Source organism: Barbus barbus, assembly GCF_936440315.1.
Source record: "Barbus barbus genome assembly, chromosome: 16".
NCBI classification, from domain to species: domain Eukaryota; kingdom Metazoa; phylum Chordata; class Actinopteri; order Cypriniformes; family Cyprinidae; genus Barbus; species Barbus barbus.
Window position 1 is genome coordinate 1,610,001 of NC_136744.1, and position 24,318 is coordinate 1,634,318.

At 40.0% G+C, this 24,318-nt stretch overlaps 1 protein-coding gene across 10 annotated transcripts in view; it reads left to right on the forward strand.

The window, feature by feature from the left end:
- The window catches only part of LOC306882059 (protein phosphatase 1 regulatory subunit 21-like), a 54,600-nt gene that overhangs the window by 15,948 nt on the left and 14,334 nt on the right, over positions 1-24,318 (forward strand). For 4 of the 10 annotated variants that reach the window (XM_079436496.1, XM_079436501.1, XM_079436500.1 and 1 more), the window contains 10 exons: positions 7,282-7,418; positions 7,497-7,589; positions 11,421-11,548; positions 12,053-12,199; positions 12,486-12,578; positions 13,352-13,573; positions 18,140-18,187; positions 18,277-18,393; positions 19,063-19,161; positions 19,237-19,365. In XM_079436496.1, the coding sequence (XP_079292622.1) occupies positions 7,282-7,418; positions 7,497-7,589; positions 11,421-11,548; positions 12,053-12,199; positions 12,486-12,578; positions 13,352-13,573; positions 18,140-18,187; positions 18,277-18,393; positions 19,063-19,161; positions 19,237-19,365 (1,213 nt within the window). Of the gene's footprint in view, positions 1-7,281; positions 7,419-7,496; positions 7,590-11,420; positions 11,549-12,052; positions 12,200-12,485; positions 12,579-13,351; positions 13,574-18,139; positions 18,188-18,276; positions 18,394-19,062; positions 19,162-19,236; positions 19,393-24,318 lie in introns of all 10 variants that reach the window. The other 6 variants (XM_079436497.1, XM_079436498.1, XM_079436503.1 and 3 more) reach the window with 3 other exon arrangements.

The following is a 24,318-nucleotide window of genomic DNA, read 5'->3' on the forward strand; positions in this document are numbered from 1 at the left end:
TAAGTATGACCTGAACCATTTGAGTGCCATCCCAGAAAGCCCGACCCAGTTTTCCAGTCTCTCTAAAAGTATGTTATGATCGACAGTGTCAAACGCAGCACTAAGATCTAGTAGTACCAGCACTGATATTTTGCCAGAATCAGAATTGATGCGAATATCATTTATTATCTTAATGAGTGCTGTCTCTGTGCTGTGATGTGCTCGGAAACCAGATTGAAAATTGTCCAGATATCCATTTAACTTTAAGTAGTTGTTCAGCTGATTAGAAACTACCTTTTCAATTATCTTACCTATGAAAGGAAGATTTGATATGGGTCTATAGTTGCTCAACATGGTGTTATCAAGATTGCGCTTTTTCAGAAGGGGCTTAACAACTGCAGTTTTAAGGGAGTTTGGAAAAGTCCCAGAAAGAAGTGAGGCGTTCACCACTTCTAAGAGATCAGCTTCTAAACAGTTAAGCACATTTTTGAAAAAGGATGTGGGAAGTGTGTCAAGATAGCAGGTTGAAGATTTAAGGTGCTGTACTATTTCTTCCAGAATTTTGTTATCAATTTCTTTAAAAACACACATAGTCACTTCTTTTTGAAATTGCGGTCGAATCTGTGTGACCTCTGCATAACTTGAGGATGTGCCAATCTCCTTTCTGATATTATTGATCTTCTCAGAAAAGAAGGAAGCAAACTCATTGCATTTGCTGTCGGAGAGCATTTCACTGGGAATCTGATTTGGGGGGTTTGTCAGTCTCTCAACAGTCGCAAAAAGAGTGCGAGTGTTGTTTAAGTTACTGTTTATAAGGTTTGAAAAGAAAGTCTGTCTAGCTGTGGCTAGTTCCACATTGAAAGCATGAAGGCTGTCTTTATAGATGCTATAGTGAATTTCGAGTTTCGTCTTCCGCCACATCCGCTCAGCTTTTCTGCATTGTCTTTTCATGCTCTGAACTGCTGTTGATTTTCTCCAAATTGATTTCTGTTTCCCCGTCTTCTTGCTGACCTTTATCGGGGCAATATCATCAATAACATTCTTAATTTTTGAGTTAAATGACTCCAGGAGAAGATCAACAGAGTCTGCAGAAATGCTTTGTGTTAATGATATTGCCTCCATAAATAGCGCACCAGTGTTCTCGGTAATGCATCTCTTTCTGATAGAGACAGATCTAGATTCAGTGGTGACCGAGATCAATATATCAAAGAAAATACAGAAGTGATCAGATAGTGCTACATCCTTGATTACAATGGATGAGATGTTTAGACCTCTACTGATGAGTAAATCTAGAGTGTGTCCACGATTGTGTGTGGGTCCGTGCACATGCTGACTCAGGTCAAAAGTGTTTAAAACAGTATAATTTCTTTTGTAGTTTTGATTTCTGCATTATCTATGTGAATATTAAAATCCCCTGCAATAGCAAAACAGTCAAACTCTGAGGAAATCATTGATAACAGTTCAGTGAAATCATCAACAAAGGCTGGAGAATATTTTGGAGGCCTGTAAATAATGATAAACAGGGTGCGTGGAGCACCTTTCAGCACAATACCTAGGTATTCAAAAGATGAATACTGACCAAATGACATTTGCTTGCACTGATAAACATCTTTAAACAGAGCAGCTACACCTCCACCTCTCCTAACAGTCCTGCAGACACTTATAAAATTAAAGTTAGGAGGGGCTGTTTCAGTGAGGACTGTTGAACAGCAGCCGTCTTCTAACCATGTTTCATTTAAAAACATAAAATCCAGGTTGATTGTGGTTATTAAATCATTGATCAGAAATGATTTATTTTTAAGTGAGCGAATGTTTAAAAATGCTAACTTGATGGAATTACATTTAGTCTCTACAGCAATCTTAGATTGATGCATTATAGGCCGCAGGTTAGATGGGTCAGCCGTACGGCTTGAGAAGGCCTTAGACTTTCTATCGCGTGATTAAACAGAAATAGAGGAGGCTACAGGCACACTGGGTTCCCGCTTGTTCTGTAAACATTTGTGAATGTTGCTGCTAATATAGCGGGGACCCGACACATATCACTGAGAGCTGTTATCAGTTGTTTTTGGTTCACCTACACCAGATGGAGAGGGGTTTGGGCCCTGACGTTGTGGCAGCGGCCGGAGAGCTCTCGCAGGAGGAGGAGGGTGAGCTGGGCCTGCAGTCTTTGGTGGTTGTGGGGCCCGCCGTTTTTTAGTTGATATCTGGGGACTTGAAGCGAAAGAGTGGGAGAGTTTGGTCCCAGCATACACCAGTTCCTCCATTTTCTGTGAGAAGCTTAGAAGTGGAGATTCTGGGGAGAGTGAAAGTGTATCTGGTGAGCAGGGCTCTGGCTCTGGTGTTTCCGCTGGCTGTGAGATGTCGTTCTGGCTTCCCTGGCTGTTTTCCAGAAAGTCGTCCTTGGGTGCTGAGTCTTGGAGCTGTTGTAGTACGTCACAGTCTGCATGTGATGAGCTCTGCGGGCAGGGCTCAGCTGGGATGTCCATGAGCAGTGCTTGTTGTGGCTGCGTGGTGTTATCATGTTGACTCAGAAGCTGACATGAAGTCCTGTGGTCACTCATATACTGTCCAGGTGTGTGTGTGCCATTCAGGCCGAGTAGGTTGGCACACACCGCTGAAGGATGATGGAGGGAGAAATAGATATTGTCCTTAAGCACTCTTGCACCGAGTCTGTTTGGGTGGAGGCCATCTAGTTTAAACAGTTGTCTGTGGTCACAGAAAAGATTGAAGTTGTCGATGAAGTTGACTCCTTTTATACTGCAGGTTCTTTGTAGCCATGTATTCAGCCCAAGCAACCGTGAGAACATGTTAGTTCCCCTTGCTGGGAGTGGTCCACTGATGAACGACTGAACTTCAAGACTTTGAAGCGTTTCAAAGAGTTCACTGAAATCCTCCTTAAGGAGTTCTGACTGCTCCTTCCGAATATCATTCTTCCCCACATGGATGATGACTCGATTTGCAGTCTTGTGCTTCATCAGAATGTTCCGAAGTTCTTTGTTCACATCAGAGACATTTGCTTGAGGAAGGCAATATGTAGTTGTAGTCCTGCTACTGATGTTTCTGATAATAGCATCACCCACTATCAGAGTCCTGGGCTCGGCTGCGCTCTGAGCTGAAAGCCGCTGTCTGCTCGACCTTGAGCGCCTGTTAGTAGCGATGTTAGCTGCTGGCTGATTCGATCCGTGTTTAGTCACATTTGCGGATTTCTCACCCACATTCATTAATGCTTCAAATCTGTTCTCAAGATGTAAAGGGGGTGGTAAGATACCAGTGTTTACAAGTCTTGTCATAGCCGTATCTGGGGTAGAGGATGCTACGGCAGCAATACGAGATACTCGTGATAATCTGATGTCTCGATTGCCTTTGGGTCTCGCTCCCTGTTTGTGCCATCGATTTGTCTGTCGTTCTGTTTCGGCTTTTTCCTCTACACTTTGTATAAACTTTTGAGATTCAGAGGACTCACCAGCTGTATGCTGAGGGGGTCCGTGATGACCGTCTGCTGTGTGTTCCGCCTGTTTTGGAAGTCCAGTAACTTTGTTTCAAGAACCGCAATCCTTTGTAGAAGTTTGTCGCAGTTCATGCAGCAAGTAGATTCCACGAGAGGCATTTTCTCTAGTCTGTTTGAATGTAGGCAGCTGTGTTTTTCCGTCTCTGGAATGTAAACTGCTGGGAGAAAGTCTTAAGTTTCCCTCCAAAAAATGTGTTGTCTGAGCACTGTGCTGATCTGCTGAAGTTAAAATCTTGGAGAGATATGAGAAAAATGCAAAAATAGGGAGCAAAGCGGAGAGCAATAAGCAAGAGCGTCCGAACAGTAGCAAAGCCGGAAGTGTATCTCTCATGAAACTACACTACTAAAAGCACACACACACACACAGTTCAGGAAATGAGAATTACGGTTTGAATGGAGTCCCAAAAGTCAAGTATTTGCTACTAGTTCTTAAATTGAAACCTGAGAAAACACTTGTTGTTTGTGATGAGAGAATTCGCGTGAGAGCTGAATTCAGTCAGCGAGTGCGTGCAGTGAACAAAAACTCATTACATTCATAACAGAGCCCTGCACGGGCCTCAAATTTAGGCCCCAGCCCTGTCCCGAGACGCTCAGGCTCTAGCCCGGTCTGGGTCCGACAGCTTATCAGAATTACTGGCCCGACCCGACTCTTTTCCCCCTTCTCCCAAAACGGCTCATGTTTCAGCTAATAAAATAGTTCAGTTTTGTATGTAATGGCAAAGTGATTCGATTTAGTAAAATTATATATTTTTTTTAAGTTCATTTAGAAAAAAGTTTGGAGCATTGTTTGTTCGTTAAATACGTTTTTTTTCTTTCTTAAAGTAACGACCGAGCCTATGTTTGATCAATTTAGCCTTCTCAAATCATCACAACTTGCCTAAAATAAAATCTATAGATATACAGGTACATCTCAAAAAATTAGAATATCGTGAAAAACAAAATTTTTTTGTAAGTTATTTCAAAAGTTAAACTTTCATATATATTCTAGATTCATTACATGTAAAGTAAGACATTTCAAAAGTTCATTTTAATTTGATGATTGGAGCTTACAGCTCATGAAAGTCAAAATCCAGTATCTAAAAATATTAGAATATTTCCTAAGATCAATCAAAAAAAGGATTTGCAAAGCAGAAAAGTTGTTCTTTAAAGTATATTGATTTCTGCACTCAAAACTTGGTCGGGGCTCCTTTAGCACAAACTCCAGCATCAGTGAGGAACGGCATGGAAGCGATCAGCCTGTGGCTCTGCTGAGGCACTATTGAGTCTTCAGCTCATCTGGATTGTTGGATCGACTGTTTCTCATCTTTCTCTTGAAAATATACCATAGATTCCATATGGGGTTCAGGTCAGGCATGTTGCCTGTCAAGAACAGTAATGTCATGGTCAGCAGAGCACTTGGAAGTGGTTTTGGCACTGCGGGCAGGTGCTAAAGTCCTGCTGGAAAAGCAAATCAGCATCTCCATAAAGCTTGTCAGCAGATGGAAGCATAAAGTGCTCCAAAATCTCCTGGTAGACGGCTGACTCTGGACTTGATAAAACACAGTGGACCAACACCAGCAGATGACATGGCAGCCCAAATCATCTCTGACTGTGGAAACTTCTCACTGGACTTCAAGCAACATGGATTCTGTGCCTCTCCAGTCTTCCTCCAGACTCCAGACCTTGATTTCCAAATGAAATGCAAAATTTACTTTCATCTGAAAAGAGGACTTTGGACCACTGAGCAACAGTCCAGTTCTTTTTCTCCACAGCCCAGGTAAGACGCTTCTGACGTTGTCTCTGGTTCAGAAGTGGCTTGGTAGCTCTTTTCCTGAAGACGTCTGAGCGTGGAGACTCTTGATGCACTGACTCCAGCTTCAGTCCACTCCTTGTGAAGCTCTCCCAAGTGTTTGAATCAGCTTTGCTTGACAGTATTCTCAAGCTTGCGGTCATCTCTGTTGCTTGTGCACCTTTTCCTACCCAAATTCTTCCTTCCAGTCAACTTTGCATTTAATATGCTTTGATACAGCACTCTGTAAACAGCCACAGCTTTCAGTAATGACCCTCTGTGACTTACCCTCTTTGTGGAGGGCATCAATGTTTGTCTTCTGGATCATTGCCAAGTCATCAGTCTTCTCCATTATTGTGGTTTCAAAGAACAAGAGATACGCTGAATTTATACTGTAGAGATGGTCATTAATTGAAACTCAAATGTAAATATTCTAATATTTTGAGATACTGGATTTTGACTTTCATGAGCTGTAAGCTCTAATCAAAATTATCAAAATTAAAACAAAAACTTTTGAAATGTTTTACTTTACATGTAATGAATCTAGAATATATGAAAGTTTCACTTTTTTAAATAAGTTACAAAAAAATTCAGTTTTTCACGATATTCTAGTTTTTTGCGATGCACCTGTACTGAAGTGTACTACGTTGTGCTTTTATAAAATAAAGAAAACAATGATGTGATTTCTGCCGTCTCGTCTTGAACAGAAGCGCTTCACAAAAATGAACCGTAAGTCAGTGAATACATGCCTCACAGACATGACAAATATATCTATAGAAAGCTTTAAATTACTACTTAACAAAATAAATCAAATCAAAAACAAAATCTCTTTCATTATAATCATAATCCGTGAAGATGCACTTCTCTCTAAAGGCGCGTAATGAGGAGACGGCGAGTCAGGATCATCATCTTCATCTTTGTGACACAGACTCAGAAAACACTAGTTTATTAGTACATAATTCAAATATCTCCTTACTATTTCCCCCTGACACATTCATGGTAATTACTTTTGCTGGGGTTTTATGGCAAGCTTTATTGCGTGTATTTGAACGCAGAACTCTTCATCTGTGCTGACGGCACGCATGCTGCTGGACACTAAACACCGTCGAGCCGCTCTTGACAGTCGCAGTAGCACGGACTCGTGTTGTCTCCACCAGCGCGGCTGGTTTTTCATCACTAATTGATGGATGTCTGAAATAAGGAGAAGCCTAAAACAGGCCCGAGGCCTGGCCCGCGCCTGAACTATGGTGCGAAAATTGGCCTGAAGCCCGTCCCAAGGGACGTAAAAAAGTCGGGGCCCATCGGGACTGGGCCAAAATGCAGGGCTCTAATTCATAAGCTCGACAGACTCACGTGTGATTGGTTATAATGTGCAACACTGTAAAAATGCGGAGAAAATATCATGGGGCAACATTGAGCAGATCTAAATTTAATGCTGCAGTCAACACATTTCATTTTCATTTTATTCGCAACATCAGTAATGGATTTAGTTGAACTGTACAGCAGTATTTGTGTCTGTGAGTTACCACGGTTTCTACAAGCGGAAACTGAGGATAGCACGGATATTACATCATTGACCAGGAATGAGCCATTATTTAAAACTGGAATTTCTCTGGATTTACAAACTTTTGGGATAATGTACCTACACAACTGCATGAAATATATCACACTGTGCAAGTGGTTTTGGGATATTTTATTACGAAATTGTTACATATTGTGCCTTGAAATTAATGAATCAAAGACTTGATGAAACAAAAAAGTGTAATTGCACTAAATGAGCAAAAGAAAAAAAGATTTAATTAACAGTGCTTGCATTTGAATGTACTTTCAGAGCTTGCCATTTCCAGTTGAAATGTTGACAGCTGAAATATAAAATCATGTTGAATTTCCGCGCAAGTCTTGACAATACAATGTATTAAAATGCAAGCTCTGTTAATGCAGTGCAGTTTTTTGATAAGTGCAGGGCAACGTGTTTTCTTGTCTCAGAGACGTCAGTGGTGAATTTGAGCTTGTGTGTGTTGTGCAGTCTAGAGGAGGAATGCGAGGTGTCTCTCTGCACGACAGCGCTGGCGTCCAAGAACCGGCAGTTACAGAAGGACATGAAGAAGCTGACCGCCGTCTTCCAGAAGCTGAAGTCTTACGTGGCTCTGCTAGCCCTGCCCAGTGAGTGCAAGTGATGCGCGAGCCGCTGATATGATGTGTGTGTGTTTGACTGATCAAACACACTGTCTTGTGCCGCAGGTGTGTGTTCAGATGCCATGTGTAAGAGCAGTGCTAACACAGTCTTCACCCAGATGAGCGCGTGTTTACACGGCCTTCAGGATGCCGCCACAGGTGAGACGCACATCACTGTCAGAGTCAGGGCTTTTAATGCTGCACTCGCTGCAAAATAATTGAATTGAATTGAACAAAATTAAGTGTTTAAAACAAGAACAAACAACTGACAATGGAAACTTGCTTTCTCTTTGAATTAAGTTACTTTTTTAATCATAAACTCACTTCATTTTGTTCATAAAACAAGACTTCTTACCTAATCTAATTGATATAAGAATCTTTAGACATTTGCACTATAAACCAATCAACAACACTGATGAAGGACACCTTTTTTGCCGTGTGATCAGAAGGTTCCGTAATGGTTATTTCCATATTCTATGTGAAGATACTTTTATGTAAAATTAAGAAGCATGGAGATCAGTGGAAGGTTGTGATTTTAACCCTTGTATGACCTTTTGGACATTTGTCCTTTTCAGTTTTGTTTTTTGATCATTTTGCCTGTGTTATTGCCAGCTGCATTAATTTTGGCACAGGTGTGTATTTTTATTGGAATTTTACTATTTCACCCCCATTTCCTTTTAATAAATATATTTTACACTAGGTACAAAAAATAGTTCCTCTCAGGACCTTAAGGACAAAATTGTCCCCATTGAAACTAGGGATGTCAATGATTAATCGATGATTGATCAATTGTCTATACGTGGTGTAATCGATAAGAGCTATCGGTGGTCGATTAAGCGGTTTCATTTTGGGGTACGTGAAGCTCCTGCGCAAAACACGTGCAAACGTCTGTGAGTGACGGTGAAAGGGCTGGATCTTACGTGAAAATAATTTACTAATGTACAAACTACGCTTTTAATGTGATCCAAACTTTAAAAGTACATTAAAACAGATACAATACAAAGTTATTTTGTATTGATATGTAGTAATAAGTCATGTTCAGTTATAATTTCCCTAGATAATTGTTGCATATTGGGCTGCGCACGCGAGCAGGACAGATACTATAGAGGCTATTCATTCATACAACTTGTTAATTCGTTCCGATGACATATTAATTTGTGGCCACTGTCCAGGTTTCATTCATTTGTTCCCTAGAAAACCCATGAATTTAAATGCGGGAGCAATTTAAGTCATAGTAACGAATTCTTAATTCATGGCCACGAAATCTTTAATTTCCCCCCACATGCTTACCACAGTAAGAGATACAACAATAACATAAACCTCCGAATCTAGAGGGTGAGACAGTGAGGATTTGGGAAAAGAAACAATAAATAATATTAAATTCGTGACCATCTGGCAAAACAGAGCACAAAGCTGCGTATGGCTTGATTTAAATGCGCTCGAACGGCATGAATCCAAAAGCATGGTCGTGGTGTAACATTTGCCTGCTAACCAATTATTTCTCTTATTAACAAAGCTTTGTGCCTCACTTGTGTCATAATACTCTCATTAAAATGTTTCAAATGGGTAACCGTGTGTTTTGCCGTTGCAACGCCGGTGGTTTTGGAAACGGATCACTGACTGCACGTCACAGCCCCACGCGCCGTACTTGCGTTTGGGATCATTTTATTTTAAATCCAGATAATGTCAATTGCAAACATTGCGATGATGTTTTAAAATAAAACAACGAGCACCATGAAACCACGTAACTACGGCGTGCTCTCTTCATTTTATCAAATGATCATAATCCCATCCATTCATTTTACGATCCTGCTACTAGCCTTTTACTTAGACTAAAACCCCTTCATTCGGGTGAGGAAGCTGACGTTTTGAGTGGCATTTGCACATCCTCAAGGGCACACATATAAAATGTATACGTAAAAGTATTATAACGATCGCTCTTATATTATTAGTAATAGAAAGTTAAACATTACAATACTTTCTCATTTGCCGTCAGCATTCAGCAAATACGCATTTAAATCATTTAAACAAATCTTTGAATGACTAATGAACATTTAATTTCACAAACCTTGCAAACTTAGTCGAATCCAGCTGTTAGATCTTATAAAGTCTGCATTTGTGTCCTGCACGATCACGTGTTGTCTGTGTAACGTTCGGTCCGTGTGAAACGAATGCGGACAGGAGGAGAGTTCAGCTTCACTGGAGACAGACTTTAAACTCGTGATTTTATATTATACTGCGCTTTATTCATTTGCCCACTGTCATATTCATGTCATTTTCACTGTGTGCTGTATGTAAAATGAGTGTTACCTTGGCTTTATTTGAAAATGATTTCCAATGCACACAAACATCACGGAATACTGAGTGCCCTGTTACTTCCTTTTTATTTATATTTTTATTAGATGCTTTATTTGTGAAAAATACTTTGTCATCTAAAGTATATTTATTTTACACATTTATTTTTTTAATCCATTTTCATATAATTCAAAATTTAAAATATATAAAATTATATCGGCTTTATATCGGCCACCATGCTTTCCAAGATATCGGCTGTCAAAAACCCATATTGGTCGACACTGTGTTATTTATTGCGTGTTAATGATTGTTCTAATTATTCTGTATGTTGTTGTATGAGATTGATATGGAGTAGTAATTTGATTTCATCTTCAATTAGTAAAGAGAAGGATTGCTCTGATCTGTCATATATTGGGGGTTAAACGGAGCGCAGTTGATCCCTGATATGTGCAGACCAGACCCCACCTTTCAGCACGCATGAGATTCGCTGATTTACAAGAGTAAGGTCCGCCCACTGCTCCAACGACGGCAGCCAATGGCACGGCAGAAGGATTCTTGCGTGATGCTGTCTTTCCTTTTACGCAACAATATTAAATTAAATATATTTTCCAAAATACATTACCCCTTTAATTCATCTGACTCCAAAATGAAAAAGGTTTTAAGAGATTTGTAATTATAAAATTTTGGTAAATACTTGATCATTTGATTTTGCCTTTACTTTGTTATACTCATTCATTTTCTATAGCACTTTGAGTCTTATATCTGTTTGATATACCTCTTACCCACAAACTCGTCAGTCTTGGTCATTAGACAGAGGCGATTGGCTAATATTCTAGATGGCCCGTGCCATACTTTGATCATTCCTGAATACTTTTATAAGTCCCCATAGATCCATACACACTTAAAGTAAGACTATATCTAACCAGAGGTCATGACATTACTATAGAACCAAGTTGACCAACTTAACTTCCTCTATTGTAACTTTATATAATCATGCCGTGATTTCTCATGTACACTTAAGTAGAATAATTTTACAATAATCAGAGGTTGAGGCTGACACGAATTTAGGTTGGTCAACAACTCACTGTTGCTCTAAACGGAAAAACACAATAGCCTCTACGGTCTAAGTATACATATCTAATGCCAATGTGTTAGACGGAGCTCTAAAACATTTTATTCCGTTACTAACCTGAGCACAGATTTGCGGTGTTATAGACTTCCTATAATATACTAGAGTTAACAACACACAAACTAGTTGGAATAAATCAAGTATAACAATTTATTAACCAGGTAATCAAACAATAATTCACAATCCAATTCAAATCATAAATCCCTAATCAACCATCAATAATCCAGAAATGAAGAATTTAGAAGTATTTACCTGGTAGCAGAAAATAATACACACAGCAATTGTGTGGGAGATCTGACTACAGCTGTGCTGATATCTGACTACCGTGGACAGCTGCAGTTTTTGATATTCTTCATATTCTGTGTGGTCAGTTCACATCAGTGATCAACATTAATCTTTTCATATAAGTTTAAATAGATTTTTACATTTACTTGGTCTAAACATGTAGATTTAGAGAATGTATTGATATATTGTGTTCCCTTCAATTTATTCCTTAAATCTTCTTTACTGACTAGTTTTAAATACTGTGTGTGTGTGTTTGTGTGTGTGTGTGTGTGTGTGAGAAGAGCTGTCGCAGCACTACAGTCAGAAGGCATCTCTGGAGCAGGATCTGCCCACCGTCACGCAGAAGTTTCGCACCACTAACGAGTGTCTGCTGTCCTCGCTGGCGTCGCTCACCAACAGCTGTGGAAAGGTCTTCACCTTCAGATTTAGTCTGTTTCAGTTTGTTCTGTTTCTTCATGTCATTCCAGACAGACTGGATGATGATCAGATCTCTGTGTGGAGCAAACAAAAATCTCACTGGATTATTACAATTAATGGCAAAATGAATGTTTGGAAATGTAAACTGATATTTCCTGCTGACACACTACAGCAAAAGATAGAAATAACTGACTTAAAACCATTTTTAGCTGCTGAAGATACTAGTGTTCTAATTATTTTGGCCACCACTGTAAGTAAAAAGTGTTTTACTGATGCAAATATGTTAGAAATGATACATTGTGATACAAATGACAACTTGTATCCTATGCACACTTTTTTTAAATCAATGCATCACATCGTTAACTTTTATGCCGATTCACAGAGCGAATTAGTAAATCTTACCATCTCTAACACACACACCTCACACACTTCACTCAGACACACACCTCTGACATGCAGCGCTGCGCTCCTCTTCATTCACTACTGTCTCCTCCAGATGGCCACCTTCTTCAGCAACAACCTGGATTTCTTGGCATTGTGTCCCGGCTACAGTCCGCGAGGAGGCTTCCTGAACCCACGGCAGGCCGACAGCATGATGGAGAACAAGAGACGAGCTGCCACCTACATGAGCACCATCAGAAAGGTCTTCATCTCTGACACACAGACGTCTGGACTCCTAAAGCAGAACTCTGCAGTCCTGCCGTCATGAGACGCCCACACACAGGATGGGATTTTTACATAGTTATACAGATTTTTATAGTTTCTGACCTGAAAAGTATGACACGTGTGAATTTGGGGAGAGAGATTAGATAAAAGCAGAGCGGGACTCTAAACCCATGTTTGTGTGCAGTCCCGTCTTCAGATGCAGTGAATGGAGTCGTTGTATTGTTCACTTGACTGAGCGTTGTTGTGTTTTCATGTGTGTTCAGGTGCGGTCAGAATCAGTGCCGTACAGAGAAGCGTTAGCAAACAGACACGTTCTGACGAGCTCTACGGAGAGCAGAGAGGGACTCATGCAGCAGGTATATGGGCAGACGCGTCTCAGACCGTCTGTTTGTCTCTGTGACCGCGTGTGTGTGTGTTTGTTAGAGGTCGACCGATATGGGTTTTTCTCTGGCCGATGCTGATATTTAGACATCAGGGCACCTGTTGGCCGAGATATGATGCAGATTTTTTATTTTTTCCCCTTTCATCTCATAAAAGAGAGTTTGAGTAAATGATTATTGCAGGGTACAAGATAGTAGTAATAGTAGTAGGCTAATTCATAGTAATAATATATGGCTATATGCAGTGCTCAGTTTATTCAAGAAAGTATAAGCCTTTTGGAAAAATCTATGTGTAGCGGTCAGTTTTGATATTGTGGTGAGCCGTCACAAATAACTCATTGTATGGGAAACACTGGACACTGCTATAAGACAAATGGCCATAATCTAAGTGATAACAAAAATAAAAGTTCACTCATATTACAGCCTGCAGCTCACGAGCGATGACATCGTGGAGGCTATTGTCGGAACCACAGACACATTTAATGAAGAAAGTAAACGTGCATATAATCAGCCCAGAGGTTTCGTCTGAATTGTATGTGTTTCTACTTTCACATGCAAATGACTTGTTGCACTTATTAGTATGATAAGCACGGTCGGCTTCAATTCTAGTAGGATAAAATGTAATTACATTTTCAAAACGGTCAGTTTTCCCCTGCCATCATTAGCTGAAGCTGTGTCCAATCAATCGGTCGACCTCTAGTGTGTGTGTGTGTCTCGTGTCTCTGTCTGACGGTGCGTGTGCTTGTCAGGTGGCTCAGAGTCAGGAGAAGATCTCTCGTCTGGAGCAGGAGAAGGAGCACTGGCTGCTGGAGGCTCAGCTTGGGCAGGTGCGTCTGCAGAAGGAGATTCAACGCATCGCTCAGCTGGAGGCTCAGATCACCACCGGATGTCCAGCAGAGTCACACAGCGCCACAGACGACCCTGATCCCATGTGTGCCGATGCTCCGGAGCCCGGTCAGGACACCAGCCTGGTGAGGGACACAAACACACATTCATCTCTCAGCTCTCCAACACTCCTGTGTGTTCTGATGCTTTCATTGTTAAAGAGGTGTGCAGTCTGGTAGTATACGGATGGTTTACAATTAATCATTCAGTCATTTTTAGATTAAACTGCCCTAAGGAATCTACTCAATGAATTTAATCACCACTTTTATATGATCCCCATAAAATCCTGTTCTTTCTTCATTCAGTTTCATTGACCATTAATGAAGGCAAAACAAAATATATTCCCATATTCGTTCAGTGCATTTATACAAGTTCATATCATGCATTTCCATCCAAACAGAACAAATCATATCTACAATAAACATAAAGTAACTAGTTGACAATACCTCAAATAAACCATAACAGAGATTGCACTTACACTTTCATTAGTGAACATGATTCATCACCATTTAAATCACATCAGATCATGGCATCAGCGGGAGAATATTCTCTAGTTCTCTTCAGGAGCAGTGCTTAACATATGTAACACAAGAAACGGCATGCTATTCAAAGCTGGGATGCACCAGATGCAATGAAAATGATTGACTGAAGCCAAAGCCGAACATGGTTTTTCGCATTTTTTTCCACCATGTATTTTGCCAGTTTTTTTCACCATTGCATAAATTAAATAGCCAAAATGTGCTTTTTAATGTTTTGTCTTGCTTTTCAAAGAAATAATCTATTACAAAACAACAATTTACGTCTTTTAAAAATATTACAGATCCCAATTTGAAGACCATTTGTGAATGTTATAATAAATGTATTAATAGAGCTATTGTAATTATTATCATCATTATTGTCTTTATTTTATAGAACAACAGTAAAATTACTATACTAACATTTATGAATGATGATGGAGCTTTTATTTTGGCGGAAACCCACAGGAAGACCTTTTTTTTTTTTTTGACAAATGTACGTATTTGGGAATTTGTTTGTTGCACGTATTGCATTGTCACATCCATGCCTATGAATAAAAGTTCATAATGTTACTGAGCAGCTGGCGAGTAACACTGTTTCAGCGCAGATTTTGAACCCTGGGTAACAAGCTCATGCAGAGCTGTTTGAATACAATTCGTGTGTTTATTAGAAAACATAACGTTCTGCAGTTTATTTATTAATGTTTAAGGCCATTTGGTAATTTCAATCATCATCAGGAACCAGCAACAACCACGCTTTCTCTTCTCATTGAAGACATGCGATGCAGTGCTAAACGGTCTCTCACTGTCAGTGATTTTTGCATCTTTCTCGGACACTTTTAAATGCTTCCACACTGCAACATGTCTTAGGGCTCCAGACAAAACAATCGAGTAAGGAGCCATTGGCTCCTATAAGAGAAAAACTTAGGCACCAAATAATTTTTTTAGGTGCCACACAATCAATGTTTTATTTTTTATTATTATTATATTTTTTTTATATTTCAGTCATACTGTCATGTGTTCATGGCTCATCTTTTTTTGACTTCATCAGCATTTTAATCCATCTTGTAGATGACCTGGGAACTAAGGTTCACTTAAAGTGGGAACTAAATGTCTTTTCCAACTTGAAATATACAGTCACAGAATTGTTCATTACACAGAATCTGTACCAATCTCATGCACCATAAGCATCACTTTGGCCATTGAGTGTAGTTTGGGCTCCTCCTCAACTCCTCCTATAAATGTTGTCATGTCTTTCACACATTCAGTCTGTTTTTCTTCATTAGTAACATGCAATTTTATAGGAGGAGTTGACTCATGTAGACAACACGTTAAGTAAAAATATTAATATGCAATAGCGCATAAATATAGCGAAATGCTCCTCTTTCTAGTTATTTTTCTAACTGACTGAGGAGCGTATGGACACTGAGTGGTTATTCTGAGGTCAGTGTATTATTACGTTGCTATGTTTCAAGCTTTACACGTTTTCCACAGTTTGAAACGCTGGATGAGCCTTTACATGACACATTTCAGTAGACTGTTTTATAAGAGAGCTGTTTGATGTTAATTCATGTTCATTATGTACTATAGTAGCAAAGAGAAAGATATAATGGGTTCACTTGCCGCTTGAACTGAGGCGCTAAAGCGATTGCGCCTGCTGAATTAAAGAGGACCAAAACCATATTTATTGTTTGAATTTTGCTATGAATTTGGCATAATTTTAAAGCTGATACTTTGTTTACAAAAAGTAACAAAGCACAAAGCTTTTCGCAATTTACTGGACAGCAAGTGTGCTTCAAATAATATGAAGTTCACGCATTAACAGAACAGCATATAGACTAAGATCTTGATAAGAAGAAGCCATATTAGTAATGATTACAAACCAGAATTGTTAACAATATTGCCAATATCCACACAGCTGGCAGCAGTTGTGCATGAAATAAACGCTGCTTTTGTGCACTTTTACTTGCACTGTCATTTCTCTCTCTGGCTGCACAACTGAAGCCGTGTTTATACTTTCGCCTGGCTCCGCAGAGTGAAGCTCCGCTGACTGCACACGCACCTCCCCAAACGGACGAAGCATTTATATCTATTTGACGGTTCAACCCAACTCAGTTTGTCCACCCCTTTCTATTGTTTCCTGTCTTCAAGAACTTACAACCTGGATGTCAGATGCATTTTTACAACTAAATGCAGACACAACTGAAATCCTGCTGGTTGGCCCTAAATCACAGAGCTCCTCCCAGCATGACATCTTCATAGATATTGATGGTGTCCACATTAGGCCCTCAACAACTGTGTGAAATTTGGGAGTGTTATTTGACTTTGCGTTATGCTTTGACTCATATATTGGTCAGATTGTTAAATCATGCTTTTATTAATTGCGTAGTATAGTTTGTATACTTAATTTTGGAGATGCTGAAAATATTATCGTTCCTTTTATAAGCTCCAGATTGGATTACTGTAACTCCTTATATAAAGTTATTAATCGTCTCCAAATGGTGCAAAACTCTGCTGCTCGAGCCCTTACATTTAACAAAAAATCTGCACATATCACTCCAATCCTTCACCAACTTCACTGGCTTCCTGTGGCCAAACGTATTCAGTTCAAACTCTTAGTTTTAGTTTAAAAGGCCTGTCACAGCCTCGCACCTCAATGCCTAGTCGAGTTTCTGCATGGACTCTCAGATCTAGCAATGATAACTTGCTTGTTGTGCCCAAGTATAAACTCTCTACGGTGGGTGGTAGAGCTTTCTGTATTACAGGCCCTAAGCTATGGAATCAGCTCAGAAAGCAGTATCTGCCGATACGATCACTGTTATCAATCTTTTAAAGCCTTCTTTTTATCATGTAGAATTATTTATAGTGATTCTCCAATCAGGATTTTTAGACATATATTCAGGGCCTGAATTTCATTTTTGGAAATGAATTCCCCTCTTATGTGACTCTTGTGAGAGGGGAGTTTTTAAATTGAGGGGTGGAGGGGGGCATGTTTAGACTTTTTTCAAAAATAAATTTTTATCATAAATATTTGATCATGCAGGTCATTTTTGTTTTGACAATTATACAGTACAGTAATACAATCTTTCATAGACGTGTTTAAACGCAATAAATATAAGCAACACATTATTCAATGCTTTTTACTTTTGCATTTACTTATAGATTTATATAAGTTGCTCACGCAAGTGGCAAAACATTTAAACTACTTTCCTTAAGTTATCACAAACATTCTAAATTAGAACTTACCGTTGACAAAAACAGTCAGATCTACTGCCTTTTTTTGCATTTGAATCTTTAAGCAATCCTGTGGTTCATAAAGAACTTAGTTTTCCTACCTCCACCAGTGCCATCTGTTATTGCCTTGTGTATCTAAAAGTGCTCTTTTCCTTTAAACCTAGCCAAAAAGCCATATGAGCTCACTTATAGAGCAGATGCGATGTGATTTGAAGCCATTTGCGCATTTTGAGAGAGAAAGAGAGCGTGCAGTGATTCACTTAGGCTGTTTGTGAAATTACTTCTCACATAAGGTTTTCAAATTACTTTATAAGTTATTAAATGAAGAGACACGAATTGTACCTCACCTTCAGCTTTATAGTTATTTCACCCATGCCGGACTGAGATGGTGAGATGCCAAACTTCTCATGATACCACCGATCAAACTTCCCAAAGCGATTATGGGCTGATGGAGCATCCCTATCCCTAATTCAAAGGGCATCACAGTGTATTGTGTTTGCGCTCTGAAGAAACTTTTTGTTTGCAGTCACAGCCAATCACAGACGTGAGCTCTTGAATGCAGTAGCCAATCAGAGGAATTTGAGTTAGTGGGGAATCCTCTCAAGACCAATCAAAACACTGGACTCTTGTGTTCAGCTCAGTTCATTTTCATTTAAAATCTTTCATATTTCCTGTATGTGTCACAGAGTTAATGTGTCTTGTTTCCTTGTTGCAGATGTCAAAAATTAACAGTAGTTTAAAAAAAAAATTCTATTAGAACTTAATGTGAATGAAACTGTTTAAAACCAGGTTGTGCAATACAGGTTATATTATCTGTTATCAAATATTACTGGATGTGAAGTAAGTGCATTATTGAAGTGTTTTTTCTCTCTGTAATGTGTAATGATGTGTCTGTATTGTCAGATCGGGATGCTAACCGTCACTCCCTGCAGCGAGAGCGTATGTATTCATGTGCGTTCTCTTCATTAAGCACACCTGCACACTCACTCCGGCTGTATGAATATGAATCATGATGTGTTGTTGATGTTTGTGTGCCGTAGGCGGCAGATCAGGAGTCTCGTGAACATCTGATCAAGCATCATTACATGAGCCGTGTGTCAGAGCTCACCACTCAACTGCAGATGTGTGACAGTAAAGCCGTCCACTTCCACGCTGAGGTCAGTCAATACAACACACTGTCAGCACCCTCACTGACCTCTGATCAGCATGCTCACTTCAGCCCGGCGGATCCATTAAAGGGGACCTATTATGCCCCGTTTTACAAGATGTCAAATAAGTCTCTGATGTCCCCAGAGCATATATGAGAAGTTTTAGTTCAATATACCCCACAGATACATTTTTATAGCTTGTTAAAATTGCCACTTTTAGGGTATGAGCCAAAGCGCTGATTTTGAGTATGTTGCTTTAAATGCGAGTGAGCTGTTGCTCCCGGAGAAGAGGGCGGAGCTTCAAGAGCTCAAGCTCCAGCATTTCTGTCATAATTACTTCGTTAAACCGGACTTTTATTTTGACGGGTTGTGGTCCAGGTCTTTGTTTTACTTTCAGTTTGAGCATGTTTAGTTTTGTGTGAAGCTGCTGAAGTGACTCAGAGCAGCTCTGGAGATGAAGTTTGTGTGTTCATGTCCTCATTTACTGAGACACAGACGCTGAAAAGAGTTTGCGTATCAGACCGAGAACATGCAGTTATTAGCGACGCTTTGACTGACTGCTGTCGTGTGATAGACTGTTGTCTAATGATGTCCAGAGCTTGTCGTTAAACAGTAAACGCTACAGCACAGGTGATCAGAAGCGGTCATCACGCCCGGTGTCACTGTGTTCTCTTCCAGTGTCGAGCCGTGGCCAAACGCCTGGCGATGGCAGAGAAGTGCCGCGAGACGCTGACGGAGGAGCTGAAGCTGGCTCATCAGAACATCACACGCTTGCAGGTACGGCTCGCGGCAGCACTCACCTGACTCCGTGTGTGGTGTTTAGCTGACACGCTCTGCTCTGCTCTGCTTCAGGACGAGCTCAGCACCACCAAGAGGAGCTATGAAGATCAGCTGAGCATGATGAGTGACCACCTGTGCAGCATGAATGACACGCTCAGCAAGCAGCGCGACGAGATCGACACACTCAAGCTCGCCTCCAAGGTCAGACCCCAGCGTTAGCGCTCACAGGCAAGCGCTGCTGCTGATCATTTTAGCTCTGAAATATGGTTTAGATTTCTTAGAGTGCACTTCAGTTTAAAACTCTGCATTTCATATATAACTTATGAGGAATTACTGTGACTGTTGAGTGGAAACGAATGCAGATGTTATAGGAAATAAACTCTTTTAGCTGTTTAGCTGCTGTATGGTTTTGTTAAAATATGAGTTAATAGATTTGTCAAAATGTAAGATGTTTTTTTTCCCAGTGTCCACTGGTGATTTTCTGTAAGTTTTAGACTTGTTAGAGGTCATTGTACTATGAAATAGTGTTTCAGACCTCAATTTCCTCCTCACTGGATACTTTAATGAAACTAGTTGCCAAAATGATTAATTTTCTACATCCTCCACATTATCAGACTGGAAACAAGCTAGGTCTCAAACCATCATGATAGAAGCAGCCATTTGTTTGGCCTCTGTTTAAAGATTTAAGACTCCAGCATCCATATGTGACTGAATTTGTAATACATCACTGGGAAATATTATAGTTTACATGTTGAGATGAAATACGAAATCATGCAGTTGAGATTGCCTGTGTAGTATGTATCACTTTTGTGAATATACTGTATGTATGGAGGTAAAGTTGGATATACTTTCAGTAGTTGTGTAGTTTATTAATTTGAGGTATTAATTGGTTATGTAGTGCTATTGAGAATTATGAAAACAAGCAGGTTTTCTTCAATTCATAATGGTTATTGTAGCAGCAAAATTACTGATAGTTGTCACACTGACATGGTTAAAGGGATAGTTTAGCCCAAAATCATCATTCTGTCATCATTTACTCATCATCATGATTTTCTTTCTTCTTTTCAACACATAAGAATATATTTTTTGAAGTATGTGGGAAACCAAACACTTGCTGGTAGCCATTAACTTCCACAGTATGGTAAAAAGACTATGGAAGTCAATGGGGACCATCAACTGTTTGATTGCCCATGTTCTGTTGTGTTCAGCAGAAGAGAGAAACTCACTGGAACAACATGAGGACGAGTCACTGATGACAGAATCATCATTTTTGGCTGAACGATCCCTTTAACTCTTCACAAACAGACAATATATTGCTGCTGCTTGTCAGTATAGAAACTAGGGCTGGGTAAAAAATATAGATTTTTGTGAAACGATATTGATTAGTCTAGCCTGTTTTCAGTTAATGAACAGAACATTGTAGCGCGTCTCCCATCCAATAAATGACAGTAAGCTTTGTGCTTTGTTACTTTTCATATAAATCAAGGTCTCAGATTTCAAATTCTGTCCTTTTATTTTTAAATACTCAAATAGCATTCTCTTTCTAACATCCATCCGATACACAAATGCACACGAGAGATCCACACGCGCGCACATGCAATCTAAGCGAAGGCATTATTGTTTCTTTGCTCACAGAATGATCCTCAAATACTGTTGTACCCGTTATTTCATGCACAACAAATTGCGAGTCCTTTGAATTAGTGTTCTGCCTTAAGAATGTCTATAAATACGTGCTTTTGTATTTGCGGATTCTTTTGAGACTGTCATTCCGCGGCCTTGACTCACAAATACGCACAAACCTATCTGTACACTTTACCTATGGAATGAATGAAGTAGGCGGTCAGACATGTGTAGTAGAATGTCGATCTGAATGGCGATTCATTTTTAGGACTCTGATTTTTTTTTTCCAACAATATTGCGACCGATATTTTGAATTTCATCATGTGATTATTTAGATTATTATTTTTATTTTGCGCAAACAATGCCTGTTAAAAAAAATAATAATAAATTCTTAATAAAATAAAAGCCATTTCAAGCTTTTATTTTGACGGAAATCCACAGGAAGTCCTTTTTGTTGTTTGACAAAAAATAGATGGTGGCGTGTACGGACGCAGCGGCTTATAGCTTTCGATTTGGGGCACTTTTGTTTGTTTTCTCGTATGTTTTTTGTTTGTTGTTTCTGTGAAGCATAATTACAGCCGTCAGGACTTATTAGACATTGGATTTCAACACAAGATCACAGTCACACATGACTTTTATCGCACACACAATATCCCAAAGGACATCACCAGACCACCGGGATCTCCGTGGATTGTTGTCAGCCCTGGCAGACGATGCAGACGACATCGGGAAAGGAAACAAAAGCGGGGCTGCCGGGCCGGCCTTCTGGCGAGACTCAGAAAACAACCACATAAGCCTCCTCTACCAAGTATGTTTCTCACCAATGCAAGATCCATGGCTCACAAAATGGACGAACTGGAGCTTTACATCGCCGGGAACCACTACATCCGCGACTGCTACATTATGATAGTATTTGAGACCTGGCTTCACCCAAGGATCCCCGACGCAGCAGTGCAGCTGGCGGGTCACACTTTACACCGCTGGGACAGAAACAACGACTCTGGTAAGAGCAGAGGGGGTGGTGTGTGTATATTTGTGCACAATGACTGGTCAAACAACAGTATAATCCTAGATAGCCACTGCTCTCCGGAACTGGAATTCATGACTGTTAAATGCCGACCGTTCTTTTTTACCGCGAGAGCTAACAGTAGTGATTGTCACCGCTGTTTACATACCACCCGACGCTAATGTTAGCACAGCTCTCGCTCTCTTGCTAGATGCCATAAATAAACAGCTGTGTGCTCATTCCAACTGTGGAGTACACATTATAACTGGAGATTTTAACCAGGCAGATTTGAAAACAGCACTTCCACACTTCTTCCAACATGTTAAATTCCCAACCAGAAGGGATAACACGTGTGTACACCAACATTAAACATGCATATAGAGCTATTCCTCTCCCTCACCTAGGCAACTCAGACCACCTCTCTCTGCTTCTTACTCCAGCATATATTTCCCTCAGAAGAAGAACAACACCACTCACACAGATTGTTTCTATATGGCCCGAATATGCACTCTCTCAGTTCCAGGACTGTTTTACACATACTTACTGGGAAGTCTTTAAACATCATGACCTGGCTGTTCACACTGAGGAGGTACTGGCCTAAATCAAGTACTGCATGGACAACGTCACAGTGAATAAAATCATCCGGGTTTTTCCAAACCAGAAGCCTTGGATGACCAGCCAAGTCCACAAGCTCCTTAAAGACCAGAAAGCTGCCTTCAGGTCAGGTGATAGAGCTCTTTACAGTGCTGCCAGAGCCAACCTGAAGAGAGGAATTAAGGATGCAAAGAGGGACTACAAAAATAAGGTAGAAGATCACTTCACAGACGGCAAACCACGACAGGTATGGCAGGGATTCCAGCACCTAACAAACTTCAGAGGCAGCAGCTGTGCAGCTGGAAACAGCTCGGCTCCACTGGCAGAGGAACTGAACTGCTTTTTTGCTCATTTTGACACACCACAGCTGCAAAAAACCACACCACCTCAGCCTACATCAGACCCTGGTACTGTCGAAGAGTTTTATTAATCAAAATACAAATGAATCAAGTGTAATCAATGTGAAAACAGCCATTTATGTATCAAGTTATGCTACTATTATAAAATTGTATCTGCCTGCATGTGTAGAGGCCTGCAGAAGAATGGAATGTGCAGACGTATGGTGTAAGGTAAAGCTGCACATCCTGTTTTGACATGATAGGGTCTCTTCCTGTAACGTAACATAAATTGAGGCCTATTGTCTGCTCTAGGAAACAGATGGAGACTGTTTCCTAACAACAATAACGGTATAGGAAATGTATAGAACACGCCTTAGGGGCAGAGCTTGTATTTAAGCACGAATGAACAGACAGTCGGGAGATTTCGCTGCAGCGTCTCTCGGTTTTATTGTCTCTGATAATAAAATCTAAATTCTGGCATCAAAACCCCAAGACTCTGAAAATGATTCCTCATAGCACTGGCAGAAACCACCACAAATTGGCGTCACGAACAGGATGGAAAGGAGCAGAGGGTGAAAGACCACGTTTGGGCTTACTTGACGAGCAACACAAATTAAGTGGCCACTAAAAAGGTAGGCAGTTTATGCTTATATAATTAGTTTGTGTTGTTTGCCAGTTTGCCCTTGGTGGTAAAAACTCTTAAAAATTGCTCTTCCAAATTTAAAGAACAAAAAGAAAGAAAGGGGGGTTTTGATTCCAGAATAAATAATTGCATGCACAGATCTGTTTTACTGTTAAGAGGGCCTTTGATGGATAGCAGTGAATTAGGGCAGATTGTGCATGCAAAAATCTGTGTTTACTGTCAAGTGGGCCTTTGATGGATGACGTAAACGTTAAGCAGATATACATTGCATGCAGTGGTCTGTGTTTAGTGTTAAGTGGGCCTTTGATGGATAACATTAAACGTTAAGCAGATAAAGTATAGGAAAGCGCGCAAAGTCCTGCGGATACCGCTCTATATGTAATAAAATATATAGAGGTCTGTACGGGTAGGCAAAAATTCCTGCAGGATTCTACTTTTTTATTGTGTTGAGGAAGTGTATCAGTGAAAGAGGAAGTATCTGACAGGTCGCTCAGGAAGAGTGTAAGCGTAGTGTATTCTAATGTATGTGTCATTATCTGTGTCTGTCTTAGTGTATTTGTGACTATAAGTGTGGCTGTATGAGAAAATAAGCTCTGAATTTGGTGGACAAAAGCCGTGCACCCCTCCTGGACCTTCACGTGAGTGTGGTCAGGCAGCAGAGATGGGCGCGGCTGGTGTTACGCTAGGAAAGAGAATATATGAATGAATATATGAGCCCTATAAATAAAGGGACTAGATGGAGTGAGTGTGTTTAGGAGAATTGTTTTAATAAAGATTGGATCAAGATTGGCATTGTAGCTTTTCGTACACATTTGAATGGTTATGTTGTGGGATTAAGATAGGGAGAATATTTAGGAAACTTTAAAAGACTAATGCTGTTCAGACAGTAGAATAAAATAGAGGTATATGTTCTATGTTAATAATTAACATCTAATTTGAATTGTTTATAAAAG